Source organism: Procambarus clarkii, chromosome 78, assembly GCF_040958095.1.
Source record: "Procambarus clarkii isolate CNS0578487 chromosome 78, FALCON_Pclarkii_2.0, whole genome shotgun sequence".
In the NCBI taxonomy this organism is placed as follows: Eukaryota; Metazoa; Arthropoda; class Malacostraca; order Decapoda; family Cambaridae; genus Procambarus; species Procambarus clarkii.
The window spans coordinates 19,846,089-19,866,552 of NC_091227.1; the positions used below are offsets into that span (position 1 = coordinate 19,846,089).

The window sequence follows — 20,464 nt, forward strand, 5'->3', positions numbered from 1 at the left end:
TTTATTTTTAGAATATTAAGCAATTAAAAACTTTGTTCTAAAATTATACAAATAATTCATATTAAAATTACTATATAAAAGGAAACGACAGCCTAATGTCTATCCTCTCACTGTAAATTCACTAAAACGTTATTACAAAACAATAAAGCAAAGGTTTTTATGAATTCTGATATACACAATGAATAAGTTGTTGCAAATTAAACATGCAATGAAATATATTATATATATATATATATATATATATATATATATATATATATATATATATATATATATATATATATATATATATATACATATATATATATATATATACATATATATATATATATACATATATATATATATACATATATATATATATATATATATATATATATATATATATATATATATATATATATATATATATGTATAACTAAAATAGTATGATAAATTTTCCCCAAAAAAATTCAATTAGGGTCATTTGCCCCCAGAATGTAAGTATACAACCCATCATCCTGTTTAGATAATACTTTTTGTAATTATGGGCACCATAGTACAAATATTGACGTACTAAAGAATTATATAGTAGAATTATATCGTCACTTCGAGTACTACCAAAAAGGGGAGGATGGGGCTCCATTTGGTCACCATTTGGTCCGGGAGACATCTCCCGTCACGCAGGGTGCAGTCGCGCCTCCACAGATCTCCAGTATCATCTCTTGATACTGGTAATGGCTCAAAAGGGCCACCACTAACGGGCTATTCATGCCCGTGCCCCCTCTTGGGTGGCTCAATCTTAATCAATCGAGGATGGGGCCGTGATAGCCTGCCTCTCAACACTCCTGTCATCCTCTGGTGACGCTGGACATGTGGTAATAGGACACATTGACCTACCTCATCACTGATGTCTTCGTAAGTTAGTGGGAGCCATATATATTCTAAACACAGTAACCCTTTCGTAAAGTATAAAGTAGGCATTGTAATTTGTCTCGCTTTTATGCTACACGTCACACTTAAATTAAGTATGTTTACTAGATTTTACGTTATTTCTCGTCTTTATATCTAGAATCTAAAATCATTTTAAAACCATATACATACTACTATGCAAATATATACTTTAAAATGTATATATTTAAAAAAAATTAATATATTTTATAATTACTTTAGATTTTCTACAATTATTTTGTAATAGAAAATAATATGCTACCCAAATAAAAATTTATCTAAATAAATTATGTTTCATTTTTGTATGAACTGTTATGGTATAGTTTCCCTTGACACAACAAAAAATCGATATCTCAGTCTACATTTCTTTAATAACCTTGTAAATTACAGTGCCTCAGATGTTACGAAAGATTTACTGCAAAACATCTTGACCGTCGCTCTACTAAAACCAACGAAACTAAACATAACGAAATATGTTAATATTACAGCCGTGGAGAACCTTGCTAATGGTCAGTTACCACAAGGCGGGCGGCGATGTTGCCTTTGACACATCCTGAAATAACAGCATCTGCATTAAACCTCAGATACAGGGATATATATATATATACCAGAGAGGCGTATATCTCTTCACATAGAAATATATACACAAGAAGACGTGTTCCCCTTAGTAAATATACGCTGAGTTTATTTTAAACCTGGAATATGTTCTTGACTAAAGTATAATTACTGGTAGGGTCCGTAAGCATGTAGTTGCTTGAATAACCCTCTGGAGATTGATAGGTATCAAGGCAAAACCAAACCAATCCGCTTTAAGATGTATATATTCACATTCTAAATTTACTTCAGTCGTGAACTGTTCTTCAGGGGTAAAGTATACTTGCTGGTTGGTAATGTAAGCGATGGTGTGGCCTTAATAACCGTCTCGAAGTTGATAAGCCTCAAGCCCAAAACCAAAGCAAAACTCAGGGATGCTGAAACCTACACCATTGTAACTCAACAAGAGAACAGACAAAATGTTGTATGAAGGCCAAAAATGATTTAAATTTTCTGACTCCATCAAACAACAATTAAGCATTTCATTTCCAATAACCAGAGACCCGGTAACGACTACATGGGTGGTTTGGCCATCACACATAAACCCAATAGTGCCATGTTCCCAATCACCTCTGGTTTTGACAGGGCTTCACAAAGACTATCTAGCTCTTTAGAGGTATCGTTGTGTTAACTGTTAGGTACTATTAGCAATGCAAATAAACGATGTGGCGTATTCCGGGCAAAATTAGGACGAAGGACCTGCCCGAAAGGCTATGCGTGCTAGTGGTTTTACTAGAATGTAAGAACTCTTGTATGTATCAATACAAAGAATTGTATTGATACATGCCAAGATAACATCCACCATCTCAGATAGTATGGATGTTACCGTACCGTGCTGCTTATCAAGGTTCCAACTATCAACTTCTGAGACTACTGAAGGGTTAACTACCTTCCTCTACTCAACAACGATATCATCGTCCTGGCTCATGATAAAATTACATCTTCTTTGGCTATTAATTGTATTAATAATCACTCGGCATCGTAATGGGATCTTCTGTTAGTGCTATGCTTTCCAATTTGTTAATGTAATGAGGTAATGTAGGTCCATCTTCCAGTACATCTCCAAGCATTGTGAAATGTTTGTTCTGTGTTGACGATATTTTGATCATCACAAGTCATGTAATTTTGATCCGGATAACTTTAGGAACAGAGATTCAATGAGGTATTGAATGAGCTAAAATACAATATATTTTTATAAAAAAATGTAAAACTTCCTTTCTCTGACACACAAGTAATGAAAGATGATAACACACTCAAGTTCAAAGTCAACATGAAACCTGCCAATAAGAACGGTCTCCTTCATTTCTACTCTCGTCTTGATAATAGAACGAAGCAAGTCGTAGTGAATGAGCTCTTTCACAAGACATTTATAATTAATGTTTTTTTTCGGGGACAGGCAGTCCCTGAAGTCCCCTGTGTATGTATAAATATTTTTCTTAAATTGAGGTTCTCCTAAGGTCAAACTACTGACCCTCTCAAGGAGGCAGCGCCACAACAGTTGACTAACTACCGGGTACCTTATTATTATTATATGAACAGAGGCCAGCCAAAGGCTTAGGGCCTGCGCAGGAATTTCCCTACAAAAAAAAGAGGCTTCAGGTGAAAGGAAACGTTCGCAACCATTCCTGTGCTGCCCGGGATCCCCGGTTACAAGTCAAGAACCAAGCCGATTGATTGATGAAGATTAAGCCACCCAAGAGGTGGCACGGGCATGAATAGCCCGTAACGAGAGAACCAAGCCAAGTGTACAACCGATTTATAGTCAGCAGTTCCATGAAGCCGAATATCAGCACGTCACTGATTCCTTCAGAAATCTTCAATATTCTATATATTGCATTAGGGAATGCAAGAAGCATTTTTTACGAGCTCCCTATTCCCCGTGCTACACGAAAATTCTGTTCTGAGTATCTGAATGTAAAACAACAACATGCAAGAAGCGAGCAACAAGGATTATAAATAGTATAAAAGTACTACAATCACCTTCTGTGGTTGATTGTTCAATAAATCCCTGAACTATATGTTTAACAGACCTCTCATTTTGTCCATGGAGGACAGAAGAAAATGTATATATGCTTGTTAGCATTGTAAATGTGTGGCCACGTTTGTGGTAGAAAATAATAATAATAAAAAAGTAACACTAGATGTGATTTTGACCGTTACCGCTCAAGAGTGGCAGCCTTGGTCCCTGTGCAACATTCCTTACATATTTAAATAATTTAATAACATTTAATGTCCGTGTGCATCACCGACCAAAACCGAACGGAACCTTAATTGGCGATCACACAGAGTTTGTCAGTATAAAATCGATAACGTAAAGCATTCTCAAGACACTTCGTGGAAAATAATAAAAATACAACAAAATGTTGACACGTGCCTCAGTTTCAAACAAACATTTGAATCAAACTTAATAACTAAGATACAAGTAAAAAAATGAAGCGCTCTCTAAGTACGGAATAAAAATCAGTCAGCAACACAGAGAAGGAAAATATTAAAATGAAACAAATAAAATTAAAATTGTCCCTAACTAATATAGATAACAGAAGAGGAACGCTGGCTCGATCTCCAAGCAGCAAAAACCAAAGCAAATAACACTGTTAATATGCCAATATATGGTTTATGCACAATACACCCGCCACGACTGTTAAAGACGTTAGGGACAACCAACAAAATTATGATTTCGCTCTCTAATGTACAGGTTTATTATATTTACTTTAGCAGTTTAAGGTAGTTGTAACAACTGTATTTGGGACAATAAATGAAACAAGATTCGAGACCAGAGATCACGCCAAAAGGTTGATGGGATGGAGGGTAGAAATAGCCTAAACTACTCTATCCATTTGAGATGTACTTTATTGACTCAATAAACGTACTTGAACTTGATGGTGATGGGAGGAAAGGAACAGTGAAATCGGGATCAGTTAGAGGCGGGACACAAGGTAACGGGTCCAAGAGGAGCAAGGTCGGCCACCATCCAGGCTGAGAGTGTGGCATATAAGGGGCTGACGGCACACACAGCCACCACACCACCTCCCGCCACCACACCGTCCACATCATGGTCGCCTGGACTAGCTTGGTAACATCTTCCACAACTCTTGACCGACATAATGCTCTTGTTTATTGAGCAACGCAAGACTTGTAACGAGTAGATTATCCCAATAATATACTCGCTCCAAACGCATTAGCCTAACGAGAGAAGGCTCTTCTTAGTACTAATTATGGAACTCAAACCTTTCCCTACTTCCAGTTAATATTCCTGCCAACCTTTGGAGAACGATGAGGTGTTGCCTGAGCATATAAGCAGTGCGTTTGGAGCGAGTATATTATTGGGCTAATCTACTCGCTACAGACACATGAGAATGTTCTCACTCAGGCCTTCATCCATCTTTGTTGCGAATAATTATATTCAATATTTACAGTACGATTAACTTAACATAATGAATTATAAATCTTTCATAAATTAGCGTATGTCAATATATACATAACAATACCATGTTTATGTCAAGGCATAAAGCACTCTGTACTTAATGTGGCGCTCTCAACGGAGTGCTAGTAGAATAAGTCTAACCCAAAATGGATTCCTGTCTCTCTTGCAGGCGCTGTTGTCCGCATTAGCGGTTAGCGCGCTGAGTTCGCCTCGCCCAGACGAAAGTGCCTACAAAATTCCTCAAGTAGGCACAGGAAGACGGTCACAGTACTCCGTTCTACACAAGGATGGAACCTACAAGTACGGATATGATACCGGCGAGGGAGCCTTCGAGAGTGCTCGCTCATCTGCAGTTGGTCAGGTAGAAGGCAACTTCGGCTACAGGGACCCTGAGGGCAATAATATTAATCTCCAGTACGAAGCTGGTGAGGGCGGCTTCCAGCCAAGGGGTGCTCATCTGCCTGCCCCGCACCCTGACTTTGCCCTTGCCCACGCTCAGGCTCGTGCTCGCCCACCCTTCGTAGACCCCCTCGCCGATCCCAACGCCGATGCTTCCTATGGATTCGATTTTGCCGGAGATGGACAGGCACGTACTGAACAAAGTGACTCGGACGGTAATGTGCGTGGCTCCTACACTTACACCGACGACCAAGGTCGTACACGAACCTACACATACACTGCCGGTAAAGGAACCGGTTTTGTCGTTGAAGGCGACGATCTTCCTCAGGCACCTGCAGATCCTTCTCTTACTCCAGCTGCAACACGACTCTCGTCTTCTGCTGCCAGATTCCCATCTTCTACTCTAGGTGCTGCCAGACCATCATCCTCTGGACCCTCACAAACTTCTGCAACATCTCCCTCCTTTAGAGCATCTACATCACGCCTTCCATCACGCCCCATTAGCACCACTTCCGGCTCTCCCGCTGGACCTGTTTCTTTCCTCAGAAGCGGCGCAGGATCTGATGCATCTTACTCATTTTCTTACGATGCTGGAGATCACTCGCGATCAGAATCTGCTGATGCTAACCTTAATGTCGACGGGCAGTTCTCTTTTGTGGCTGACGACGGTGTGAGACGCAGAGTTGTTTACGAAGCTGGAAGCGGCACAGGTTTTGTGGCTTCTGGAGATCATCTTCCTAAATCACCCGAGTCACACTTCGGCTCACAGACTGCATCAGCTGCAGTCAGAGGAAGACCAACAACTTACCGAAGTCCAACAGCACCTGGCTCTCCTGCCTCCCCAGCTGGCTCTCGCTCACCTGCTCCTCGTCGTCCCACCTTCACAACCACACAAACTCAGTACAGCTCTCCGTCAACTCGTGCACAAACCGGACCATTCGAACCTGCCAATACACGCAGCCAACTCTCACCGGATGGTAGTTACAGCTTCGCTTACGAGACCTCCAGTCACTCACGCGCTGAATCAGGAGATAGAGACAACAACGTAGTAGGAAACTTCGACTTTGTAGCTGATGACGGACAACGACGAGCTATAAAGTATGAGGCAGGATCTGCTACAGGATTTATCGCTGAAGGAGCTCACATTCCTGTAGGACCTGAGGTGCCTGGAGCACCTTCAGGTCAGCCTACTGGCAGGATCGTTCCGGTTCGAGAGGTTCCTTTCGTCGACCCCTTGGCTGACTCCAAAGCTGATGCCTCTTATAACTTTGCTTTCGATTCCGAACAGTACTCACGGTCGGAGAGCGCTGACGCCGACGGCAATGTCCAGGGCACCTACACAGTGGTGGACGATGACGGTACACGCCGCACTCACAGATTCCGGGCCGGTGAAGGCATCGGCTTCGAAACTGAGGAAGTGTCATCCTCTCGTGGTCCTCCATCTCGCACTCCATCATCTGCCACTTTCCGCACTCCAGCGTCTCCTGGCCAGGCCACTCCATACACTGGCCAAACCGGTGCCACCTTCACTCCTTCCCTCACCAGGGCTGCCTCAGCCACATCTCCCTCATCTTTCTCACCATCTTCACCCAGCACCAGGTTGGATGGCTCCAACTTTAAGCTCCGCCAGTACGACGCTTCAGAGAATCGCGGCAAATACGGTTACGTTCTAACTTTTGACAATTAGGAATACATCATAAACAGTTGTTGCTATTTGTCATGTCTTATTTACTTTGACATAACTCATTGGAAATAATTTTCGATTTGTATATTGTGAAGTTTAAATAGCTTTTTTCCTACAAATAAGTTTGTGATTAAGGAAATGTATTAAAAATATAAAATATTTTTGAACAGTTGAAATGTTATACCTTAGAGTTGACTTATGCAAATCAGTAAGCAGTATAAAATGAACGAGTGCATTATACTTTAGAAAACAAAATAAACTTTATGCATAACGATATCTTTTATTATATCATCACGTGAGTAAGTTGGATGGGTGATAGGCACAGTGTAAACAACATCAGTCACACACATTCTCCGGCTTAAATAGATGGCACATAATATACTTAATATGAACTGAAATTATTTCGCTTACTCAGAACGGGGTACTTTTGTATCACTGCAGCAGAGTCGGTTAAGGAAGGTGTCTGCTGGAAATCACCAGAACACAAGTTCATGTTACTCCATTGCCTCAAAATGATTTTCATTTATATATCACGCCATTTATATATATATTTACAATTCTATTAGAATTTTATACTGACAATTTTTTACAAGAATTTTACACTGACAATTATATATATATATATTTATTTATTTTTGTACCCAATAGCCCAAGTTGCTAAACAAGCAGTCTTCCTGAAATTATATTTTCTACTTTTTTATGGGATGATAAAGCTTTCCAATATTTTATATTTTAATTTTTTAATTAGTTATAACATAAAATTGATCAAGTCAGTAATTCATGTTCTTAATATTTTTTTCAAATAAATAAATTTGAATGCAGATGATGAGTCACAATAACGTGACTGAAATATGTTGACCAGACCACACACTATAAAGTGAAGGGACGACGTCGTTTCGGTCCGTCCTGGACCATTCTAAAAGTCGATTGCCAATGTAGACGCACACGTGTAAATTTGAACGTGAATCAAAATTAATTTGAAAATAGCGAAATTCACTGTTAGATAAATAGAGCCTTGTATACTAGCCCAAGTAGTGCATTCTGGCTTTTAGGTACGACATACCTATGTTAATTGTTCCCCCCATACTCTTCCTGCGAGTGGTATTTTTTTTTATTTGACAGCTGCTGCCGGAGGTGGATAGTGTATAGTGTAACGTAGGCAGCGCAAAAAGGATTAGAGGGGGCACAAAAGGTCTTTTATCAGACCTCAACCAAAAATTTTACTGACAATTTTATTTATCCTTCACATCTTTTTACAGGGTTGTGTTTTCAGAGAAAAGTAGTCAGCAAAGCATTTGTTCCGGATGTGTTCGGACGTCATTTGAGTTGTAGAATACAGATTTAGATTCGTAAACCTGGAGGTTGGCGTGTGCATAAAATAACTAACTTTTGTTTATGATGAAGGGCCGACTCACAGCCAGCTGTAGTTTATTGAGCACCCATAATCATCCTACATGCGTAGGATAATTACACTTAAATATTATGCGTATTTGTCCACATACATTTGATGTCAATAAAATCCCCTATGCAAGGTGAACTGCCAGATACACTTTAAGCATCCAGAATCATTCCTTCCTTCTCTCCAAGTGCACATTATCCCACTTCAGAGGGGGGTAGAAATAGCCTAAGCTACTCTATCCCTTTGAGATATATTTTTATTCTTGTCTTAATAAACACACTACAACTTCCACTTCATTTCTCTTTCGAACGTTTCAACTCGTTGAACTGAACTTGTCTCTTCACCGAGATTACAATTGTGTAACATTATAATACTCCAATAAGGAAAGTTTTATATTTAAAAAAAAAAAAAAAAAAAAAAAAAAAACTTCCCCTAGTTTAAATCGGTTGGATGTTTGGCGTTAAAATTGAAGTGTGTGTAGGGTGAGAGCGGCGCCAAGGCTGGCTTCACCGCTATTCCAGTGTAACACTGCCCCACACAAATAATCATTCAAGACGCAACAATGGCCACAGGAAACTATATTTTGAAGGCTGCTTATGTAACTGCCGAGCGAACTGTGCCATGTAAACATTCCTCCAGAACTTTGATTATGACAGTACTGTAGTTTGACTAAGCTCCCATCTTCACCAAAACAATTAAGCCCATTCACGAGACAATTTCTCGTTTTGACACGACAAAATTATATATTTATAATAAAACATAAGGATTGTACAATTTGTAAAATTTATGCCAATTGAAGTTTAAATTGAAGTAAAACGCAAGATCTAAGTTGTGTAAAATGCAAAGCAGCCTCTTTATTCTTAGTACGACTGCCAACCATGTTAAATTCTTAAAAAAACATATGCTGTATATTTTAAATTACTTTTCTTTACAATGGAGACAAATTTAAAACCTCCATATACTTCCTTGGCTATACAATCTTAAATACACTTTATTACTTGTTCCTGAAATCTATATAAGAGCTACACATTTTCCATTTTAGTAATATTTAGATATATGGATGAAAAAAATGTGTCAAAATCAATATATTGAATATATATTTAGAAATGTACCACATACTCAAGTGTTCTAATTAATGATTTTATAAATTATTCATAATTTTATTAGATAACAATAGCCAGAGATGTCAAATCTTGGTAATTATAGCCATTCATAAGCAAAACAAATTCTTGTATTGAAAAACAGTCATAAGTCAGACGAAGCAAAAATTAGGACAATATAGAGCCACTTTTAAGGGTTGAAGCAAAACAACCTAGAGATGAAACACTGGTGACAAACATACCTCAAGTCCTAATCCTTATTATATTACCAACAGCAGATACATTTGACTTGAATTTTCTAGAGCATCATTTACAACTATGGCTTCTGGCAATTTTCATTCGCATGTTAAATTTAACTAATCAGGCATTCTTCATCTGGTAAAGTAAATGATTAGAGCACTTAGGCAATACGTGTCGACCTATTTTTAAACCTTAAATGGAAAATGCCGAGCTCGTCTACTTACTGAAGCTTCGACGACTAATCCAAGAATATTGTGGGGTCACTTTTGGTAATCTAGAAATGAGAGGGGGGGGGGGGAAGGGAAGCCAGATTGTACCAGACCTGCATAATGAACATTGTTCATCGAGCCTGTTCAAGCCATCTACTCATCATGAAACCCACACTACCAAGGCACGTAGACGTACTTCTCAACCATTCGGTTGCTTTAAATACCGATTTTATCAAGAAACCATCATATAAAAATTTCTATCAAAGATAAACTAGCAGTTAAGTGAAGAGTTGACTGGAGGCAAGAGGCCAGCAATGATATTAAGAGCAGCATTTGTAGCATAGTTACTGCCTCAATCATTTCTAGGCCTGGTAAATCTCTCCAGAGTGATCTGCCAAAATTGAAGATGCAATGATGTTACTATCTTTGACACCTTGCTGGTATCTAAGTATAAAAATAGAAAACAATTGTATGGTTGCTTTGATAAAATTTGCATAACACCCAAACAGATGTAAAACGTTTTCAATATCACCAAACCAATACTACATACAACTAAATTTTGCATGTTTACAATTTTATTACCGAAATGTTGCCCTTAATCTCTGGACTACTGAAATTTAATAAGAGCTGTAAATCCCCCCCCCCAAAAAAAGCATACAATGTCTTTATATACACACAACTGAATCTCATTACTCAAATCCTGACCAAGTCAAGGCCTAAAATTTTTATCGAATGCGTTATACAATTTTTTGTATAAAGTGGTGGCAAACCGTCCTTTGTAATATGTTCCAGTACGAGATGATGCCATAATTGACGATTCACTTAATTACCATATTTGTATGTTGTCTTTTATTAAGATTTATTAGCCAGATATGCCAGTTCTTGCTAATCTTAAAAGATTTCTAAACTGAACCTTGTTTTGGAATACTGCAGAACTGAACATCTCTTGCAGTTTATACACGTGTAAACATTAAAGTTATTTTAACGTCGGATTACTATGGGTGTCCTGAAATTACTCCCTGGATAGGTGGGTATGCAGGAGAAATTAATATTTAATGTAACCTGTTCACCACATGCCTAAATTGATTAGCTAAAAGAATGTGAAACTAAGTTAAATGAACAAATTACGTGACAAACCCCCAACACCACCTAAAGAATGGGTATCCAGTCTAGGGTTTGCGAGTGTGAAAAATATTTGTGCACTAGCAAACATTCTAATTGCCAAGTTTAATCATTTTACAGTCCGTATACCCTTTATGCAGTTGGCGGTGGAAAAATTACATCCACATAAAGGGTTCAAGATTTGGCCCAAAATGTTATCTGTGCACAATGTTTACGATGAAGATTCAAGGGCGTGCCATCGAAGCAAACTAAATTTTTTTGCATGTAACATAGCCCAAAATTTCCATCTTAAAAAAGGAGGGAAAAGCTATATACTTGGCCATATCCAGTGGGAAATTATCACATGGCCACATGCCTAGGGGCTTTCTGCAAATGAACATTCAGTGAAATTTGTAGCTATTAAATAGTTCAGAATGCAACTACTACCTTGTTTAATACTGAAGGTAAAATTTTATGTTTACCAAGTTCTTGCTACTCAGAACTAAATATGCATAGAGAGACTTCAAATAACTGAAGTTTCTTTCAAATCTCAACTTAGGCAACTATTGCTTTTCCTGTCTTACTATGTAAATATAAACACCAAATTTTAAAAAAACGTAAATACTGATATATTAAGGAATGATAACACCATTAATGATTACCAGCCTTCATTGTTTTTAACAAATTAATACAAGTTGGTAAGGTCATATCTTTCAAATTTTAATTTGAATAAATAAACTTCAGAGTAACTGATTAATACAAGAAATAAATTTACAAGCAATTTCAGGTTGTGACTTCATTTTCAAGAAGACTTTGTACAATGCTTGTGGCAAACTTACTATTTTTAGTTGTTAAGTAAATACACCTTATCAGCTAAAAGCCTAGAACATATGGATTATATAGCCACTAACTATATATTTAGCTAACTATCAATATACCAGTGCAAAAACATTAGCTAGATAGATCTCTCAATTGTCAAATAAAACGAACATCAGGAACAAGCCCGACTGTCCTAGCTTTCACCAACACATCAAGCAATGTTCACATTCACACCCCCTGTGACACCATTTAACATATCTTAAGACCATTCATTCCAATAATATTCAAGTGTTCAAACACTAAGGGCTATGACAAGTAAAAATCCTACACTATAGTGAATAAACACTAAATAAGGATACATAATGGTAAGGTTAACTAGCTTATACAGACAGGGCACAGATCGAATGGTTACAGCAACACTAGCCCCCCATACTGTGAACATACAATATTTCTTTCTGTAGAAGATTAATTTTATTCCATCTTCCCAATACCTGCCACAAGCCATTTGCTCCACTGACTACTACTCTACCTCCTCTGGCTGCTTTGGCTTCCCGAGCCATAACCAGAGCCCCACTGTTTATTATATGCACCGCCCCATTGTTGCTGGCCAGTACCACCCCAGCTGCTACTGCTGCTGCTACTGGGTTGACTCCAACTGCCACCTGTGGTATTAGCCTGGCTGCTTGTTCCTGAAGTTCCATACTGTGGAGTTGTGCCATAACTCTGGCTTCCATAATTATAACCCTGAAATTGAAAACAGAGTGAATCAATATCATGTTTGATTAGTAAATAGTTTCATATTGCAATGTTACAAAATCCCGGGCAATGCATAAACAAATATTAATTTATACTTTTGTAAAGATTTTCAAACTACTTAACACACTAGAGACCCTGGCTACTTAGTCACACATGGGTGTGTGACTAACTCTGCCAGAGGGCAACTCTGAAAGTAGCAGGTTTTAAACCACTGAGCAGAAGGTTTAGAACCCCTCTGTAGAAAAACCTGTACGAGGGATTGAAAGGCAGCAGCAGCAGAGGCTGCCAAAAACCTAGTCTCCTCCAGAAAGAGGAAAGACAAAAACGAGTTGGACAAAATGATTAAAGGACTAGAATGAATCTAGAGACTGCACAACATGGCCTGCCAACACACCAAAAGAGCAAAGTAGGTAGCTGCTGCCACCTGTCGAAGGAGGGGTGGCGAGCAACTTTATTAATGCCACCAAAGGCAACAAAGCCATACTGGGAACAGATGACAAAACTTTCAAACTGCCATGAAGTTGGTCAGAGAACAACTCTTCTGCTCTGATGTGTAAAATGATCGCCCAGTAGGTATGAGCCATGATTCTTCTCGGAAAGTGATGCAGAGAGAACAGGCAGCTGGACATGGAGTTGCTACATGCCCATACTCATGGAGATTATGGCCTAGAAGGGCTGAAGGGCACCCACAGACCCTCTTCAGTCTCTCCCCTTGTACTACCCAGGACCTCTCTCCACACAGTGGCCTGGCGTCTCAAGGACACCCCCCCAAATACACCAAAGCTACTCCACTAGTGTAGGGGCAATGCTAAATGAGAGCTTAAGAAAGGGCTGCACTAAACACAGCTCATAGCAAATATGTAACAAAGACCACACAAGCAGTGAAACTTATAACCACACATGCATGAATCGAATAGTAAAGGCTAGTAATGGCACAGAAGCAAGTCTAAAGGATGGCCAACACATTCTGAAAGATATGAGACTTGTGAAGGAAGGTCTAATTGCTTAGACATCAGTGACAGGACTGACTGATTGATCGATTGATTGCTGGAATAGGAGCCTGGAGCTCCCAGGGTGCAACTTGTTTGTGACCATTTACACTAGGGGAGGTTTCGGCTAGTTTCAAATGAATCATTTGGGTCAGTACGAATCATTTGCAGGTTCTTTGGGCGTTTCAATGTTTCATTTTCCGTGAAACCCGCATATGTCTACACATTGCTTCGCTTACACTCTAGATGGTTTCTTGATGAGGGCGATTGTAACAATTCCCTACTCCTTGTGCCTCTGAAGGGAAGCCAGGTTCTAGCTCGTCTCCAGTAGGCAATATCAGACTCGTATAGCTGATCTGACAATAACTGGGAGCCATCTTGCCGAGGTGGCTTCAGGGAACCATCATGAGGTGCCTCCAGAAAAACAAAAGTTTGACAAATTCAACAATACTCTAGTCATTCTGCATAAAAAATAACAAAGACTGTGCTTTCACATTGTCATACAAGGATTCGAGTTACAGAAAAGACATCACACAAATGAAGCCAAAAGAAATACCTGCCCAACTTGCAGCAAAACTAAAAATCTCACCAACATCAAGATGGGCAAAGTCCCACATGCCAAAAACAAACTATTAAATCGGCAAAATATTTCATTATAAAAATAGAATACAGTAATAAAACTAATAATATTCCAATATATACACCATCTTCCGTATTTTGAATTTATACAAATTTGATGACTACGTGGGAAATAAGATATTCATCAAATTACTTTTGAAAACTAAATTCGAAACTAATCCTATAATTTGTTTCAAATACCATATCATCCACTTGTCTCATTTCATTCAGTTCAAGTTTGGTGAACAAACCAAGTTATTCATAAAATGTATCAAAACATACAAATACTCAAGTATGTGAATAAAGCACTTTCTTGAACCAAGCCCAATTGAGAGATTTGTAAAATTCATTCATTACCAAATGTCTAGTAAATTTTCCAATTTTTAAATGTCTACATAGGCCTCCTACTTTGCATTTGTTTTGTCTATAGCCCCGACACCTTACTCGCTCCTCATCAAAGGCTACAACATAAGTTGCTCCAGGAGTACATGGCCACACTAACATTTCAATCAAGCTATAACCACTTACCCCCACCATTTTCCATATATCTTGATCTTGAGGTTATCTTGAGAAGATTTCGAGGCTTAGCGGCCTCGCGGCCCGGTCCTTGACCAGGCCTACTTTCTGTTACAAGAAGGCCTGTAACACCCCCCCCCCCCAGGAAGCAGCCCATAGCAGCTGTCTAACCCCAGGTACCTATTTACTGCTAGGTAACAGGGGCATCAGAGTGAAAAACTCTGCCCATTGTCATCATTTCAGCCTTCTTAGCCATTCTACTAAAATGTCCACACCACCAAATTCTAATGCACTTCAACTCCACAAATTAATTTCATTCTCTCACCCCTTTTACTTAAAAGTTCCCACTTTGCTACAGTATCAATAGTTCACAATGAATCTTTAAGACAAAAGTCTGCAGCTTTTGATAAACAATTCAGGGTATACTGTTCATTTAAACAAGTTTGCAAGATCACAAGTGCTATGATTCCTGTGCACGTTTGTTACATTAAAAGGGAAACCGCTGAAATGCATACATATATGATACAGAAAAAAACTGAACACTACTCACTGTCCCCCAGTACTGCTGAGGCTGAGCTTGTGGCTGTTGATAGTACTGTTGGTTCCAATTGTTGTAACCCTGGCCATAACTATAACCCTGGTAGCCCTGGTTGCCGTAGCTGCCGTAGCTCCCATAGCCTTGGCTCCCCTGGGTTCCCTGCTGGGTTGCCCATGGGTTAGTAGTAGTAGTAGTGGAAGCACTACTGGAAGTACTCTTTATCTCATTACTCTGCAGTCAGAAGAGAAGGAAAAAGAAAACAAAAACAAATAAGTCTACCAAAAACTACAAAAATTAACATGAAAATGAATGTTGGGGGGAAAAATAAATGGCTACTGCAGATAATCAGAAACTAGAGCCAAAAAAAAAGTATCGATATTGAAAAAATTCCGACCACAGGAAATTAAATTCCAAACATCTGTCAATTCAGATTAATGACCAAGCAGCACATTGGTCACTAATTATATTAATAGCATCCAATAATACAAGAATGAATATTAATGCCACATTCACACAATTAACATAACTACCACAAAGCACTGAAGGTCAAATTGTGAATGAGGGGGGAAAGGGATGCAGAGGAACAAGGTGAAGTAAAGGGGGATGCAGAAGAACGAGGTGAAGAGGGTTGCAAAGGAACAATGATGGTGAGGGGAGAAAGATGCAAAGGAACAAGGATGGTGAGGGGAGAAAGATGCAAAAGAACAAGGGAAAAAGTGATGCAAGAGGGAGGAGGAACAAGGGAAAAAGGGTTGCGGGGGAACGAGGCATAAGAGTTGTATTGGAATGAGACAAGGAGGGGGAGGGGGTTTTGTCATCCATCCATCCATTCCAATTATTTAATATACAACAAAAAAAGAAAAAGTGCAACACTATTACTCATACAAATAGTGCATATCTGACGCTGCAAATCTAAAAAAAAATGCTTAAAAATAAAACACGTGTACTGAAATCCTTTCCTAATGCCAAACTTTATATTTATTGATATAACAAATAAAATGGAAATTTACACTAAATATTATTAAGTAACAAGGTTATATATTTTCTATATAATTATTGATACAGAACAAAAAAATAAAACAATTTGTAAAACAATACAATAACTTATGTAATTAGAAAATAAAATGCCTTGCAATGTATTTAAAATTACATTTTTTAGAATTTACCAAACAGTGCTGCACACAAGTGGTAGTGTAATCAAGATCAACAAGGATGCTAAAGAATTATGGTTATGACATAGAATTATGTTATTCAAAGGAGGATTTCCCATTCAAGCATTCATAACTGCTGCAAGATTATATCCCTTGTTCAGTGCAGAACATGTGGCCTCTGTGCCTGATGACGAGGCAAACATTCACACAACAGGAATAACACATCAGTCGTTAGCTTAAGTATCCAAAGCCAGATTATTTTATTGTGTATTATCAAATTATATGCTGTGTAATACACTCTAAACTCATTATTTGCATTATATCACTTCTCTCTACAAGGATCCGCTTTTTTTCTTTTGCAAGCTTAATATTACTGCATGAAATACAGGGTGGTCCAGAAGTTACTTTACCATGTTACTATTCTATTAACACAAGCTTGTGTAAAAAATTATAATATAAAACACTAACAAAATTAATATACAGTACTGCATTGTATAAAGTACTGTACATGATTAAACTTCCATTTTATATATGATCGAGTTAATTACTATTACAGTAAAGTGACTTATGCCATACTGTATTTCACACAAGGACTTCAAGAACACCCCATTAAATCTGAATCTTACAATAAAAGAAAGAAAAGTTATGCTCGACTATTAATGTGAAGACCGACTTTATTAATGGGAGGGTAGCCGAAGGCTTGAGGCCCCTCTGTAAATCACGGCTTGTCTACTTATGCATGCATAGACTGGACCCGGTGGACTGAGCAGAGGAAACCACCACAGTGGTTCAACGGGTAGAAAGACGGACCTAGCAAAGCATCGCCGAGTGCAACGAGACGTGGAACACTGCTAGCCATCCACTGCATCCTAACCTATCTCCTGCTGCTTCGACTTGTCATGCTGCTGAACCCAAACAGGACGGGAATAGTGCGAGGCTGACGATTTGTGCAATTCTCCCTCACTTTAATCTAAGTCAAGTGAAAGTCATGACATCAATCCATATATTAAAGTCATGGGTCATCTTTGACAACGAAGGATGATCATCAATGTGAACGAATCGTCAATTAAGAATTAGACTTGTGCAAATTTACCCTAAAATTCAAAGTGCTTAAAACTTTACCAGCAACACCTCCCTTATTCATCACCCAAAGTAACCAATCAATAATGAAAAATTTCCATGCCTCAATCTCTCATTAACAAGGCTAAAGTAATTTCATATTTACTCAAGGAATCTCTTTCAGACCCTTAAACAAATCAAGTTGCCATATTATCTTGATATCACTATTATAAATATGAATGTATCTGAACTGTAGTTTGAATTACACAATAAAATAAATATGTTCAGAGGATGGCACATAGAAACTGGGGAAAATAATTTGGAGGACAACTTAATATGAAATACAAAAATGTAATTCAGTGTTGAGTCATACTTGTGCTCTACTTACCAATTCTCTCTCAAAATAATCATACCATTTTTATTTTATTTTAAGCAAAAAATCTTACCGAGTTCCTGTTCCAATTGCTCTGGTAGTTTCCAGTACGATTTCCACGATCCCTGTTATAGCTGCCTCTGCTCTCTCTGTTGTAACCACCGCCACCGCCACCACCACCACCACCACGGTTGTAGTCCCGGTTATAACTGCCTCTACTCTCTCTATTATAGCCACCTCGATTGTAATCACGACTGTCACGATCGCGATTCCAACTGCTCTTTTCTCGACGGTCATTATAACCACCACGGCGATCTCTGTCCCAGCCACCCCGGAAACTACTGCCACGATTTCCTGTAAAGGAGTGCGTCATTAGCAACCACAAAACCTTAATAATTAATATCTATGTACAGTACAGTACATATTTAAGATTTATCATCACATTTCATATATCAATAAAACTAACCATAGCCTCCCCGGCGATCCATGAACCCACCACGTCTGTTGCTAAAGTCACCTCTGAAGCCTTTCTTCTGGCCAAATCCAGCTGCTTCTCCTTCTTTGTTATATTGTTCCACTAATTTCTGGCTCTCATCGCGTTGCAATTCAATGAACTCCACCGAGTCAAACAGGCCGCCCTCCTCTGGCAGCTTGAAGTTTGCTGCACACCAGGAAAAGTTTTAATGGCATAACAATTTATTACACATTTAGGGAAGGCCTTCAATGACCAAAGCATATAATTTTACAAATCACAGAAGCCTTTAAATTTTAAATGACAATAGTTTAATAATATGAGTGAAGTCAATGAAAACCTCCCCTTAATTAGGGTGAATGCATAGGGGGAAAAAAGAAAAAAAGGACAGAAAAATAAACCTTAGAACAAGTGTACGGAGCAATAGTTAAAGGAAGCAAGCATCCAAACATTGAGAAACATAGGTTATTTGTCAATGGAAGTAGACAACACAGTGACAAGTTGGCCATGAGAGCCCATGGTCAATATGGTTACCTGCATCGCTTATTTACCTTTCATCTCTAGGACAGCCTTGTCCGGAACATCCTTGCCTTCCTCGCTCTCTCGCTTCTCAGTTCGTTTCTTCAGGTCCTCATCAGTGGGACAAATAACAACTGCACGTCGTTTGAAGCCAGCAAAACCCTTCATTTTACGCCTCTGAGCCGATGGGTATACATTCGTCTGTTCCGTATCAGAGGAGATAAACAAGAGCCATTAGGCACTTAAGTTTTTAGATCCTGCCCGACCCTAAGGTCAGAGGCTGAGTTCAGCCTAGTCTCCTCTGTAAAGACAGTCTGGAAGAACAGGTTAATAGCAGTTCCTCTGTGCGTGCCCTCCCTCCCAACCCATCTTAAACATTAATATACGTACCTGGGACACACTGAGATCAGAACCTGCTGAAATGAGTAATCTCTTTATCCATAAATAAAGTTTTTTCATCTATTCAAGGCCTACATCCCCTATTAACTTCTATTAAAACATCCTAATCACCTAACTTACCAAAGAAGTTGCAACCCTGCAATTAAAGAGAATTAGCCACTTTACGTCCATAAAAAGTAAGCTGCCTAATTAACACTAACAAAGCTATTTCTTGAAGACTATTGTAATTTCTAATCTATTACAGATACTTAATTTCAAGGTTGATAAATGTTTTTGTCAGATGCCAGTCAAGTCATCCTCTCCCTTGAGGATAGTGAAAAAATGCAAGTAAAGCATAATTGAAAAACTTTGCCAATTTCAAGTGCAGTAAAACCCACACTACAAATTAAGTTCAGTAACATTCACCTACATTATCTGCATCTTATTAATTATAACACTTAATATAGAATTTATCAGATATCTTAACATTTGATATTTTATATTAAAATTGTAAATCGGAAGCTTCACATTATCACACTTAAAGCACTATTAACACTGCGTGGCCCAGTGGGCCATCTGCAGGACACCGCAAGGTAGGTCTGGCATTACCCGTGAGCCCCATGACCCAATCACCCACAATGTTTATACTTACTAATAGGAATAAGCAAAAATTAATTGTTGACGGTGATGACGTCATCCTCCGAACTGTGTGTATTGTTTTAATGACTGTGTTGTGACAACGTTCGCGCAGTGTTAAAAAGTGAACATCAATCTCCACTAATATGGAGTAAAGTGCAAAATTACCAACAATTAAAATCTTATATCCAGATAAGGCCCAAAATCAAATACTATATCTTAAAATATTTATCTGTCCAACTGTTGAATACAAGTAAGGAAATTAGTAATTATCAAAAGAAGGCACCAAGCTAGGGAGAGATTGGAGCATCATCAGTCACAGGATCTTTAAAAAGGCGCTAAATATCACCAAGGATGACAATACAAAAACAAAAATGTGAAAGGCGAATGATAAAGGTATCAGATTCATCAAAGATTCTACCAAGGAACAAATGACCGTGAGTCGGGAAGCAAGACGCATGAACATCCTGAAAATCAGGACATTCAACAAGGATATACACGACTGACAATCCAGTTTGGACAATAATCAGCAGTTTGTTCCATTAAGTGCACACGAGTTA

General features: G+C 38.5%; 2 protein-coding genes and 1 long non-coding RNA gene across 7 annotated transcripts in view; 1 reads left to right on the forward strand and 2 right to left on the reverse strand.

Annotated features, from left to right (window-relative positions):
* The window catches only part of LOC123746035 (uncharacterized), a 136,009-nt gene extending 135,014 nt beyond the window's left edge, over positions 1-995 (reverse strand). Inside the window, exon 1 of the long non-coding RNA XR_011224977.1 lies at positions 880-995. This is a non-coding gene — a long non-coding RNA (uncharacterized lncRNA). The remainder of the gene's footprint in view (positions 1-879) is intronic.
* A 3,529-nt stretch (positions 996-4,524) lies between these two features.
* LOC123746044 (sialidase-like) lies at positions 4,525-7,192 on the forward strand. The gene is made up of 2 exons (XM_045727215.2): positions 4,525-4,597; positions 5,118-7,192. The coding sequence occupies exons 1-2, from the start codon at positions 4,577-4,579 to the stop codon at positions 7,032-7,034; spliced, it is 1,938 nt and encodes a 645-aa protein (XP_045583171.1). The 5' UTR covers positions 4,525-4,576; the 3' UTR covers positions 7,035-7,192.
* A 2,318-nt stretch (positions 7,193-9,510) lies between these two features.
* The window catches only part of LOC123746038 (heterogeneous nuclear ribonucleoprotein U-like protein 1), a 44,227-nt gene continuing 33,273 nt past the window's right edge, over positions 9,511-20,464 (reverse strand). For 2 of the 5 annotated variants that reach the window (XM_069314171.1, XM_045727205.2), the window contains exons 8-12: positions 18,923-19,091; positions 18,366-18,560; positions 17,973-18,253; positions 15,329-15,547; positions 9,511-12,643 (exon numbers count right to left, since the gene is read on the reverse strand). In XM_069314171.1, the coding sequence (XP_069170272.1) occupies positions 12,425-12,643; positions 15,329-15,547; positions 17,973-18,253; positions 18,366-18,560; positions 18,923-19,091 (1,083 nt within the window). In that variant the 3' untranslated portion in view covers positions 9,511-12,424. The remainder of the gene's footprint in view (positions 12,644-15,328; positions 15,548-17,972; positions 18,254-18,365; positions 18,561-18,922; positions 19,092-20,464) is intronic. The other 3 variants (XM_069314172.1, XM_069314170.1, XM_045727206.2) reach the window with 3 other exon arrangements.

What these genes read in the sequence shown, in the direction of transcription:
- LOC123746044 (XM_045727215.2), top strand. Translation starts at nt 4,577, where the DNA reads ATGGTCGCCTGGACTAGCTTG. An exon ending in TGGTCGCCTGGACTAGCTTG is followed by an intron (nt 4,598 to 5,117) that starts GTAACATCTTCC and finishes TCTCTCTTGCAG; the next exon opens with GCGCTGTTGTCCGCATTAGC.